The following is a 13,167-nucleotide window of genomic DNA, read 5'->3' on the forward strand; positions in this document are numbered from 1 at the left end:
TGAGGCATGTTCCAAATTTGAAAAAGAATATTATTTCCTTGGGTACTCTTGATAAGGTCGGGTGTAGCATCACTTGTGAAGAAGGAGTTATAAAGGTTGGTAGAGGGTCACTAGTAGTGATGAAGGAGAAGATGAGTGGGAGTTTGTATGCTCTTAAAGGTTCAACTATCTTTGGCTCGGCGAATGCTTCCACAAACACAATGTTCGATCATAATACAAAACTCTTGCGTTTGAGAGTTGGTCACTTGGATGAAAAAGGTATGTATGAACTTTTTGAACAAGGTTCATTTCATGGCAAGAAGTTTGGGAACCTTGGGTTTTTCGAACAATGTGTTTATAGGAAACAAAAGAGGGCCAGTTTTAGACCTGTCATACACAACACCAAGGGAATACTTGACTATATTCATTCCGATTTGTAGGGCCTTCAAGAAATCCCTCACTTGGTCTTTGTAATTATCTCTTGATATTCATTGATGACTTTTCAAAAAAAATTTTGTGTTAATTCATAAAGCATAAAAATGAAATATTAGATGTTTCTTCGATTTAAAGAAAATGATTGAGAAAAAGATTGGTTAGAGCATCAAGACGTTGAGAGCCAAAAATGGTCTTGAATTTGTTGATGGAAAAATTCTTTAATATTGTGCTAGTGAAGGCATTGTGAGACATAGAACTAGTGTCGGAAGGCCACAAAAAAATGGTGTTGCAGGGAGGATAAATAAAACATTGTTGGAGAGGGCACGTTGCCTGCTAAACCAAGCAAAATTGCAGAAGCATTTTTTGGGCGAAGTTGTGGCTACAACATATTATTTGATCAGCCGATCACCTCATACCACCTTGAAATTCAAGTCACTACAACAAGTGTGGTACAACACTCTTATAAATTATTCTAATCTTAGAGTCTTTCGTTGTCTAGCTTATAATCATGTAAATGATAGAATGTAAGAACCTAGGGCTAGAAAATGCATTTTTGTGGTATATAGAGTGGATGTAAAGGGGTACAAGGTGTGGTGTGATGAGTCAAAAAGAATAAATTTTTTAGAGATGTTGTATTTGATGAAAAAAGCATATTAGTCTCTAGTGTACAAAAGCCCATTGATAATAATGTTGTAATTCCATATGATTCATAGGAGGTTCAACCACCCAATATTGAAGAAGAAAAAGATGATGATGATGTTCAACAAAGATCTCCTTCTTTGTCCACAACAAGGAAAAAGAGGAAGTTCATGGCTCTAATGAGGTATATTAAAGAGTGTGATTATCTTACATATGCTCTCAACATTGCGAGTAAAGTCGAAGGGTTGGATGAACCAAGTACGTACAAGGAGGCTATGTTCTCAAATGACTTAAGCAAGTGGTTGATAGTCATGAAGCAAGAGATGGAGTCTCTTGCCAAGAATGAAATTTAGGATATCGTTGAAGCACCAAAGAAAAAGAAAATTGTTGGGTGCAAGTAGATATTTAAGAGGAATGAGGATCCTTCTAATGGTGTTGACCCCATCTATAAAGCTAGGGTAATTGCAAAGGGATACTCTCAAATTGAGGGTTTTGATTTTAATGAGGTATTCTCACCGACGGTGAAGCACTCTTCTACAAGATCACTACTAGCTTTGTTGGTGATGGAGGACAGGGAGTTGCATCAATTAGAAGTGAAAATGACATTTCTTCATGGTGAGCTTAAAGAATAAATTTTTATGAAGCAAACGGAAGGTTTTTTAGGTCACTGGTAAAGAAGGTCATGTGTGTAGATTGAAAAGTTCATTATATGGAATGAAGCAATTGCCAAGGCAATGGTACAAGAGGTTCAATTCTTTCATGATTTCACATAATTTTACTAGAAGTTCTTACGTTAGTTGTGTACATATTAAGAAACTTGAAAATGGTTCTTTGTTATATATGCTCTTGTATGTTGATGATATGCTAGTTGGAAGTGATAATTTGTTTGAGCTGGAGAGTTTAAAAGAGTTTCTTTCAAGTGAGTTCCATATGAAGGATTTTGGTGAAGCTAAGAAAATTCCTGGAATGGAGATTATGAGAGACCGGTCTAAGGGTGTTTTATACCTTAGTCAAAAGAGGTATATTGAGAAGGTGATGCAACACTTCCCCATGGGTGAAGCTTATGGTGTGTCTACTCCTCTAACCTGTCATTTTAAATTGTCCAAGAAGTTGTGTCCACAGACAAGAAGGTAGAAGAGAAAATGATAAGAATCTCGTACACTAGTGTCGTTGGTAGTGCGATGTATGCTATGGTATGTTCTAGGTCCGACATAGCTCATGCGGTGAGTTAGGAAAGTAAATATATGTCTAATCCGGGGAAGGGACATTTGAAGGTACTAAAGTGGTTGTTGAGGTATTTAAAATGTACTTCTAATGTTTGCATTTTATTTCCTACATACTAACATATATTATCATATTTCATTGAAACACATTAGTTCATCAAGGTATTTCATACCTTCGAACTTGATAATATTAGAGTTTAAGTATTGAACTTAGACTGTAATCTATCTCTCATTTCAATAATTTCTATGAATGAGATTGTGGAAATTTCAAGAATCATGTCCCCATTAATATAAATTAATAAATAGTGGAATTAACATTGTAATTGATTATGTTTATCAATGTTTTGCAGTACCTTCTGGTTGGTGGACTCGGTTTGCTGGTGGTCTTGTCAAATTAAATCCAAATTAAATCTTTGAAAAGACCTTGATTACATTATCTACTTTCTCAACTCTTATTTACAAAAACTTAGAATCTGAATGTGAGGATACAGACTTAATAATAGAACAAGATAACAAATATTAGCTATAACTAGCTATATAAGTGACTCTAACCACACTCTATCTGTTACTTCATTATTCGATCTCTTATTGAGAGAACAAGTAAATTATATTTGGGTTTGAAAGGGAACAAAACCTACTAATATATATTCTTCCAAATATCAACCAAAAATTTTCACTTGGCCTTTTAAGGAAATTAATTATTATGTAATTCAAGAAAACTTTAAAATCTAAAGATAAAAAGATAGACAATAAATATTGGATGTTTGAGGTATATATATGAGTAGAATGATGATATTAATTTGTTGTTTATTAAGTCACTTGATCAGGATAATTATAATTTTATAAAAATTGAAAATTTGAGTATTGATTGAATAGACCAACTTTATTAAAATACAAGTTTAATAAATAGTTTTGACTTTCATAAAAGTGCTATTGAAGACTTAATTTCTTTTTTAATGATGAAATTTTAATCATTCACATAAAAGGGTGATTGAAGACTCAGTTTCTAATAATGTTACAACTGATTAAATAAAGTTTCCAATAATTTTTTTTTCTAATTATCTGTTTAATTTATTTGATATATATCTAATTGTATGTTATATGTAAAATATTTTTTTTATTTGATATATGTATCATCATATTTTATGTTTAAAATATTATTTAAATTATCTTTAATAACCTGATTAAGGTATACTAATATACAAATTCGTGCAATGCACGAAGTTTGTTAGTATGGAAATAACTATAAATATATATTTTAATGAAAGATGCAATTGCATAATATAATTATGAAATTAAAATATTAATAAAATTATGTAAAAATTGAGATAAGTTTTTATAACATAATTATTGCTTGATTGAATAAATAATTATTGATTATGTATTTTGCCCAAAAGTAGCTATTTATTGGAAATAAACGATTTTGTACAAAAAATTATGTCAAAAATGCTTACAAACTTTCTATCCACATAATCCAATAATTCACTCATTCTCAATAAAATTAAAACACATGGCATAGCTCTTAGAACATGTCATTTGTCATTTTCCAATAAAATTAATTAGATGTATAATGTAGAAATTCTCTAAATTAGATGAAATAGTTTATACTATAAAAGATATGCATTGCTAGCTATATAAAATAGTTTATATTTTACAATCAAAATGTACTTGTAAAATAATTGCAATCAAATCATGCATAGCATTGCAAAGTTTTCAAAAATATTTTAAGTGGTTGATTTGATCCAATAAAATCTTTTTAAAAACTTACCTTTATACTTAAAATCATAATTGATGTAACCAAATCTTTTGATCATCAAACAAACATATTTTAATCTGTAAAAATGCTCCATTTGGTAAAACTCTATAAAATCGCTATGTGGAATTTTTCGGTTCTTTTATATTATTGTATGATTGTCATTCTCCAAGAAAATTAATAAAATTTATAATGTCGGAATTCTCTAAATTAGATGTAATATTTATTTTTTTTGAGTGGAGATGTAATAGTTCATATGATAAAATATATGCATTGCTTACTATATAAAATAGTTTATATTTTACAATCAAAATATTTTATATTATAATTTAATTAGTTGATCTGATCTAATAAAATCTTTTTAAAAACTTACCTTTATACTTAAAATCATAATTGATGTAATTAAATCTTTTGAATATCAAACAATCACATTTTAACCTGTAAAAATACCCCATTTGATAAAACTCTATAAAATTGTCATGTGGAATTTTTCGATTCTTTTATAGTATTGTATAATTGTCATTTTCCAAAAAAATTAATAAGATGTATAATGTCAAAGTTCTCTAAATTAAATGTAATAGTTTATATTATAAATATATGCATTGCTTGCTATATAAAATAGTTCATATTTTACAATGAAAATATTACTTGTAAAATAACTACAATCAAATCATGCATAACTTTGTAAAGTTTTCAAAAATATTTTGATTGGTTGATCTGATCAAATAAAATCTTTTTAAAAACATACCTTTATACTTAAAATTATAATTGATGTAACAAAAACTTTTGAATATCAAACAATCACATTTTAACTTGTAAAAATGCTATATTTGGCAAAACTCTATAAAATCGCCATGTGGATTTTCGGTTCTTTTATATTATTGTATAATGTATGATATGATGATGTATGATTTGTCAAATTTTTAAATACGGAAGTTCTTTGAAGAAGTATGCATGTATATAGCCTTCAAAATCAAGAAGAGCATAAACCTTAGAGATCATAAGTGCAACCTTGAAAAGAATATGCTAAGATTTTCATTTATCTCTTATTATCTAATTATAGTTTCTCATTGTTATTAAGTAAGAGACTAGTTTATGTAAAGCCTGTTGAGTTTTATCTTTCATTAAAATGATAATTGTTAGATTATTTTTAGAGGAAAAATAGGTGTGAGTAGAGGTTTCAAGGAGTTAATAAAAGAGATGAATCTTATGAATTAACACTTTGTTTGAATAGCAAATTAAGAGAGAAAGGAAAGGAAGAGAAGGGGAAGGGGAAGGGGAAGGGAAAGGGAAAGAAAGGGCAGAGGGAAAGTGTTTTTGTTTGTTTAGAAGGAAAATGAAGAGAAAAGAAAGCCTCCAAATATTTTCACTATTAGAGAGATTGTATTCTTCACAATATTTGTCTATATTCCTTCTTATATATTCACTTCATTAAAATCTTACTACCTTAATACTTTTATTATTAGTTGAAGAAATTCAAGAAGATGGAGCTTAGAGCACTCTTTATTTAGCTTAAATCATCATCATTATAGACCATTATTGGGTTATTACTTTGGGTACTTAATGTATCATTATTTTTGGAGTTTGGATTTAATTTGGGAGCTTAGAAGATCATCATTATTTTAGGAGTTTGGATTATTTATCTTTGAAGCATTATTATCTATCTTGGAGGGTCTTATTTCTCATTATTTTCCTAATTAGTACTTTGTACTAATCTTTGATGTTAGTATGGTAAAACTTCTTACCTTACTTTTTTTGTGAATTTTACATTATATTTACTTTATAATATGCAAAGTATGAAATATGCTTTATATGTTTTAGTAGGAAGTTAGTTTAATGAAATTATGATCAAGATTATATTAAGTATGTGTATGCTAAAAGTATTTTTAGTATGTTAATTTAATAATCTTTAAACAAGTTTAGGAAGTTGGATGCAAAGTTATATTCTTATGATATTAAGTATGATTCATGTTATAAACTAGTGCTAGTATGTTTATGAGTTATGTATTACTTTAGGAATGTTATTATATTTAAGAATTTTTATGTTAGTAGTTTATTAATATGTTTATGTTAGCCTTCAAATTAGTTTATAAGGTAGTAAGTTATTTTATGAACTTATTTTTTTATTAAGTATGGTTATACTAAGAATATTGTTATTATACTTTATTTTGAGATTTAAGTTTAACGTTAAGGTTATAGTAAATTTCTAAGTTATTGCGTAAAGTTTTTAATTTTTTTAAGTGGTTATATTAATTATTTCAATCTAGGATTTAGTATGATAAATTAAATTAAGACATTCTTTTATATGAAAAAGAGCCCAAAATACTCATAGGTCATTCGACCACTATCATATAAAAAAAAAGAGAGTTTGATTTACTATTTTAAATTATTACAACTGTTTTTGTGATAATAATAAATAACAATTTAAAAAGATATTTTTGAGAAATTTTATAAGTTATTAAATATTGAAGTGTTTTTCTTAAATGTATGAGATTTCATAATAAAAGTAACTTTTAATCACTATTTAGTACAAAATATTTAATTTACTAACTATTTGACCAAAATTTATGTAAAATGATGTAAAAGTATTTTTAGTATACTTGCCGCTCAAACTATGTGTGAAATATTAAATAAAAGAGGTTATCACCTAAGTTGATCAAAGTCAAAGTCAAAGTCAATTTGTAGTAATAAAAATGTGATATACTTGTGTGAATGAATATTGATTGAATGACCCTGATAGTAAGGTAATGTCAAACCATGGACTAACATGTAAAATCCCGGTGCCTGTGTTGGCCGGCACGTAAAATGCAGTGTAAGACAGGGGGTTAGCTACATATCCTGTAGAGCTCGAGCATAAATTGTATTGGAGGGGTGACGAATCCCCACCACAGTTAGGATTTAAGACTACGATCCTCACCTAATCAGACCCTTACATATATCAGGTGTCATATTTATGTGGTTGTTGATCAGTGATAAACTTGATTAGTGTTGATGCTATGATGCATGGTACGCTTATGAGTATTAACCAAATGAACTTACTAAAATAAGTGTTAAGATTACCGAATTGCATAATTGACAGTAATGTACTTCTGTTAGGATCGAGAATGGTATCTTAATGACTTAAAAGTATGGAACTAAAAAACAATATGGTAAAAGTATACGGTGGTGTCAATTAATTATAAGTTCGTACTTTAATTTACTAACTATTTGACCAAAAAATCGTTATAAAAGGTTTCAGTGGCGGTTGTACTCGCAATTATTTTTTTTTTTTACAATGACTTTTTTTGTTGCGAAAAAGGATTTTTCTTGTATTGATGATTAATTTCAACTATAAGAGGTACTAGCTTAGAATGCACCACGATAACCTCTTATCTATACAACAAGTCAATTTGTATAAAAAAAATAAATACAAAGTTAAATTATCAAAAATTGAAAAGTTAAAAAAATAAAAAGAGAAATCAAGTAATCTTAATTTTTATTTTAATTTAATTTTAAATATTTTTAATTTTTTGTACCAATTACCCATAAGAATCGGTCACCATTTGGGTAACAATTTTCTTGGGTAAGTGACCTTAAAATAATTGAAACTATTCATGGTTAATCAAAAGTTAGAATTACCGTAAAAACCGGTCACCATTTGGGTAACAATGTTCTCGGGTAAGTGACCTTAACATTGGTATTATATTATTCATGGTTAATCAAAAGTTGGTTGGAATTATTTAATTCCAATTTTTTATTAACCATGAATAATCCCAGTTTTAAGGTCACTTACACAAAAATATTGTTACCCAAATGGTAATCGATTTTTACGGGTTAATTGATACAATAAAAATAAAATCAAAAATCAAAATAGTAAAATTAAAAGTTAAAACAAAAAATATACTATCTTGATTTCTTTTTTTAATATTTTTTAATTTTTTCAGTAATTTTAACTTTGTAGTAATTTTGAATTTACTTTGTAGTAAAATCAATAAAATAAAATTGGATTCTTTTAGGTACTTTTTTCTTTTATATATTTCCTTTGTTTCTTTTTGTTTGTCCTCTTTACCTTTTACTCGTAATTTTTTAGCAAATTTTGAAACCTCTATATCTCTAAGTACGCATCAAAAAAAATTATAAAAATTAAATAATAAAAAAATTTACATCAAGACAAATCTAACAAGATCTCACAATAATATAATTTATAAACAATAAATACTTTAAAAAACTAATTTAAATTTCTCTCTCTTAAAGTGAATAAATTTAAAGTGGACAAATAAAAAAGAACGGAGGGAGTATAGTTTATCACTTTCTCCATTTTGAAATACTTGCTACATTACGGTTATTGACACTATTAATCACTCAAGCTTAATTTATTTATTATGGTTGATGTGTAAGACAAAATATAGTCAAGTATGATTTTGTTTGAATCGTTTAATCGTATACTTTCATAATATTCACATTTTATAATTTTAGATGGGAAAATTTGCTCTAAATAATCTCATCTATCACTCATCGCCCAGAATTAATCCTAACTATCACTTATTTTTAAATAATCTAACTTTCACCTGAATTTATTCATAGCATACCCTATGACTTGATAACCTATGATAAAAGGTCACCTTTGCAAATATAAAAAGAAAAATTAAATTAGGAAAAAAAGAAATCCCAAAACCCTTTCCCTCTCCCATTCTTCCACCCCCAACCTAGCCCCTACCACCCCAGCGCCCCCCCCCCCACACCTGCAATACAACCACCGCAGCCACCACCACTCCCATCCCTTGCAGCCTAAATACTCCTTTACCACCAACCCCGTTCCACCTCTACTACCTGCCTAAAACCCCTTCCTTGCAACCCCAAAAAAACAGAGCATAGTGTGGTTGGGCTGATTTCCTCTTCTGTGTGTTGAGTAGAGAAGAAAGGTTGATCTTTAGCCTGGAATTTGCATGTCAAATAGTTTCCTATTATTACATATTGAATGTTCTTTGTGATCATATTTGGTTCAAAGAATTTTAGTCTTTAATGTTAACTTTAGATTGGTCTGAATTTTGAACAGCAAAATTTTGTTTTGATTTGCATTGTGTGTTCTTTAAAACTGGCATGCTGCTGCCTGCTGATAAGTTTCAAATCTAATAAACTATGAACTTTTCATGTTTTCGATGCTGATTAATGAGAGTTGCTTCTGTTTTACATATGTGACGCGGATATGGTAGCACTTATTCTATTGAATGTTGTTTATGAAGCTATGATTGTTGCAACCCAATGTTACCATTGTTCCTGTTTGCAGTTGGCTGGTAATCATTTTTCATGGTTTCCCCATCTTTGGCTACTAACTCATGTGTGGCAGTAATGGAAGAAAAGGTTGGTCTTTAGCTACTGACTCCCATGGGTTCAAATTTTAGTTATTTGGGCTGTGAAGGATGGGAGTGGTCGTGGCTTCGGTGGTTGTGTGGCTAGAGGCAGAAGAGGTAGGGGAGGTCGTTGGACTGGGATGGTGGTAGCTGGGTTGGGGTGGAAGAATGGGTGAGGGAAAGGGTTTGGGGATTTTATTTTTTTTTTCCTAATTTAATTTTTCTTTTTTTTCAAAGGTAACCTTCTATCATAGATTACCAAGTCGTTGGGTATGCGATGAACAAATTCAGGTAAATGCTGAAATTGTTTAGAAAAAAAGTGATAGTTTGGATTATTTCTGGCCACTGAGTGATAGTTGGAGTTATTTTGAGCAAATTTTCCTTTTTAGATGTGTATAGTTCATTATATAAATGATCAAAATAACACATTGAATTGCGTAAAAAAATCAAATTTAGCAAATATAGTGGAACGAAGGAAGTATAATTTAAAATCAAAGCACTATAAGTATTTGTTCTCATTAAACAACCGCTCTTGCGAGCAACGGTCTCAAAATGAGACGGATAGCCCAATCAATCCAAATATAGTTTTTCTCAATATGCGCTCAGTACATTATCTATTTAAAGTCATAACTACTACCTTTAAGGTCAAAATTATTTTTTTATAAGCTATATAACTGATCATAATTGATCACTTTAAAGTCTCAATTGATCATTTTTATATCAAAATTGAAAATTTTTATAACAAATCAGCCATAAACTCTTGGTCATTTCCAAGAGTATTCTTCGAATCAATTGGCAAACATAACTCAAGATCGACACTTCCTTCGCATTCACATCCAGGGTAAGTAAACACTACACCTAAAACTTTATTTCCATGTCCATTATGAACAAAATATGTAGGGGAAAAGAAGTACCACTATTATTGGTTGATGATTAAAAAGTACATGTACTTTTATGTTCCATACTTCCATTAGAACCATCATTTGTTTATTGTTTAAAATTCATCCATAGAATAAAACCATTTTATTACCTCTGTTTTGAAATTGTGAAAAATTAAGATTTACTTTTTATTGAAATTAATACTTTTAAAATTAAAATTAACAACATTAAAATTAAAATTAAACTTTTATTCTTTAATTTCTGAAATTTCAATTATTTTTATTTTTTAATTTTTAGTTTTGCTGCTCATTAACTTTATTTTTTGACATGGATATAAAAATTTTGGATACTTTCACCTAAAATCCAATTTTGGCTTTATATAGTGTCATTGCACGTCTTGCCACGATGCATTGCTAGGCACTTACAACCACGAATTTCAACCGCCAACACACCGTCCGCCGTTAACCGCTTTATTTTTTTTTATTTATATTTTCTTATTATAGATTTGTCTTCATAATCTTATTTGAGAAAAAAAAGCTACTTACGGCCATTTAATTTAAGTCTAAATATTTAAAAGGCAAATAAAAGTTGAAAGTAGAAAAAAAATTAGTTAGATAAATTATAAAATAAAATTTAATTATTAAAGAGGTGAAAAAATTGATTAGAAAGTAATGAAAAATTAATACAATAAAAATTTGTTCCTTTATTTTGGGGAATTATTAAAAAATAAATCAATATTTGTTTGATCCGCATAAAATAAACTCATCTATTATTTATTTTTAATAAATTCACCTATTGGACATAATTGCTGAAAATATATTCAATTATTCTTTGTTCTTATTTATAATAAGTTTTGAAGATGATTATAAACAATTGGTTGGTATATTTTTAGCAAATATATATACTAAGTGGTTTTATTAAAAAAATTAAATAATAAATATGTTTATTTTCGACGGATCATGCAAAGGTCGATTTATTCTTGACAATTAACCCCTCTTTTGAGTATTAATATACCTTAGGGAGGATGGAGAATTATTTTTTGTCCAAATGAATGATATTATACTTTTCTAGTTATTTTTTTAGTTTACTTTCAATATACCATATTAACTGTTATTTCAATAAATTCATTTGCATCTCTAATTAACTTTATCATATTAACTTGACTTTTTCACCTCTTAAAAATTTCTACTTAATTCAAATAATTCTTATCCTAACTAAATAAAATCCAGTTCTCTTATTAACCGCTTTATTATATCAGCTACTCTTGTGAGAGACAGTCACTCAAAGACACGACATCAAAACAAGAAGTCCGCATTCTTAATTTTCCTTTAATTTATATTAATTAAACTATTTAACACATATATCTAATGCGTCTCTTATAGAGACTGTCTCATACAACAATTTTTGTTACACTAATTCTTCTTAAATGAGACGGTCTCACGGTGAGACCATCTCTATTGGGCTTGCCCAATGTATACTTTTTGTCTTAAAGTGTTCACTTATAACGTTAAAATAATCACTTACAATATTAAAATTTATATTTTTTATATTCTTAAAGTGATTACTTAGAACTTACGATTTTAAGGTAATCAATTAAAGAAATGGGCTAATTATATGAGCCCGTCTTAAGGTGAGACGGTCTCATAGGAGGAGCTCTTATTATATAACAATTTTTTGTTGAATCATTCTTCATTTTTTTACACTGTCCAGCTGAGAGATAGAGATTGTTTAGAGATGAGTGTACGTCGATGTCTTGCGGTCCGACTCGTTACCATCGGTTAGCATTGCTTTCCTTCTTTTTTCTTTTGTAGTTGTCTATTTATCATCAATAGAGAGAATATATGAATTATTATCCTTCTAGTGTTATGAAAATTATTATGTGAATAATATATATCTAATTTAACTTTCTAAATAGAATTATAATTGTATAATTATAGTTGTATGTTACTATTTTATTTTACTCGATTTTTATATTGAGTTAGATTTTTATTATTTTCACTTTTCACTTTTTTCAAATATTTAACTTCACACTCACACATAAATATGATACTTTTACATTTTAATTTTGGTTTATAGAATTAAATTTCTCATAAGACAAAGTCAAGTCAAACACTTCGCAGTACATCGAATCAAATATGGGTGTAAGAGTATTGATTAGTGATTGAAATTTGAGTAGTTTGATAGATTTATACTATAACAACTTAATTTCTTTTTATTTAGACAATACTCATGAGTTTTTTTTTCTTTTTAAACAATTTTCAAAGTAAATTATAAACCCGATTATCTCAAAATCCGAATAATAAAAAATTATAAAAAATACATAATATAAAAGTATACATGAAGACAAATCTAACGAGATCTCACATAGATGCATTTATCTTTTAAATATATGAAAAAAACATTAATCAAATTTATTTTTCCTTAAGATAAAAATATTCCAAATGGGAAGAACATTAGAACGGGAGGGTATAACATCTTACAAAGTCTTTTCTATTTCATTTAAAAAACAATGTCAAGTTTCACTAACAAATTCAAAAAAAATGTCAATACTTTAAATAAAATAATTCAATTTAAAATTATTTATTGTAAGCTATTTTTGGCTCATTTTAAGTAAATGTGATTTCAAATGGCAAATTGGATAGTAAACATAAAATTTGGAAATATAAGTTGGATATTCTTAATCATCATCAATCCAAATATTCCGCTCAAAAATAGGGTATCGGTGACGGAGGACATTCTTAAACAATGTGTAATAACATATGTACATGAGCTCATGAGGTATTAGTGTTCTGTATCTAGCCTTCAAGGATGTGTTTCGCTGTTCTAGGAGGATATGGGAATTGCGAAGGGGTCCAGGTTTTTCTATAAAAACACACTATAAAAATAAATCAAAAAATGTGTGTGGGATTTGATCCCTGACGCGTACTCT

The 13,167-nt window shown here is 28.4% G+C and overlaps 1 protein-coding gene across 2 annotated transcripts in view; it reads left to right on the top strand.

Moving 5' to 3' along the window:
- Positions 1-13,167, top strand: part of LOC130798959 (uncharacterized) — a 60,277-nt gene that overhangs the window by 30,321 nt on the left and 16,789 nt on the right. For both annotated transcript variants that reach the window (XM_057662049.1, XM_057662050.1), the window contains exon 8: positions 11,949-12,015. In XM_057662049.1, the coding sequence (XP_057518032.1) occupies positions 11,949-12,015 (67 nt within the window). The remainder of the gene's footprint in view (positions 1-11,948; positions 12,016-13,167) is intronic.

The sequence above is a fragment of the Amaranthus tricolor genome, chromosome 13 (genome assembly GCF_026212465.1).
Source record: "Amaranthus tricolor cultivar Red isolate AtriRed21 chromosome 13, ASM2621246v1, whole genome shotgun sequence".
Classification (NCBI taxonomy): domain Eukaryota; kingdom Viridiplantae; phylum Streptophyta; class Magnoliopsida; order Caryophyllales; family Amaranthaceae; genus Amaranthus; species Amaranthus tricolor.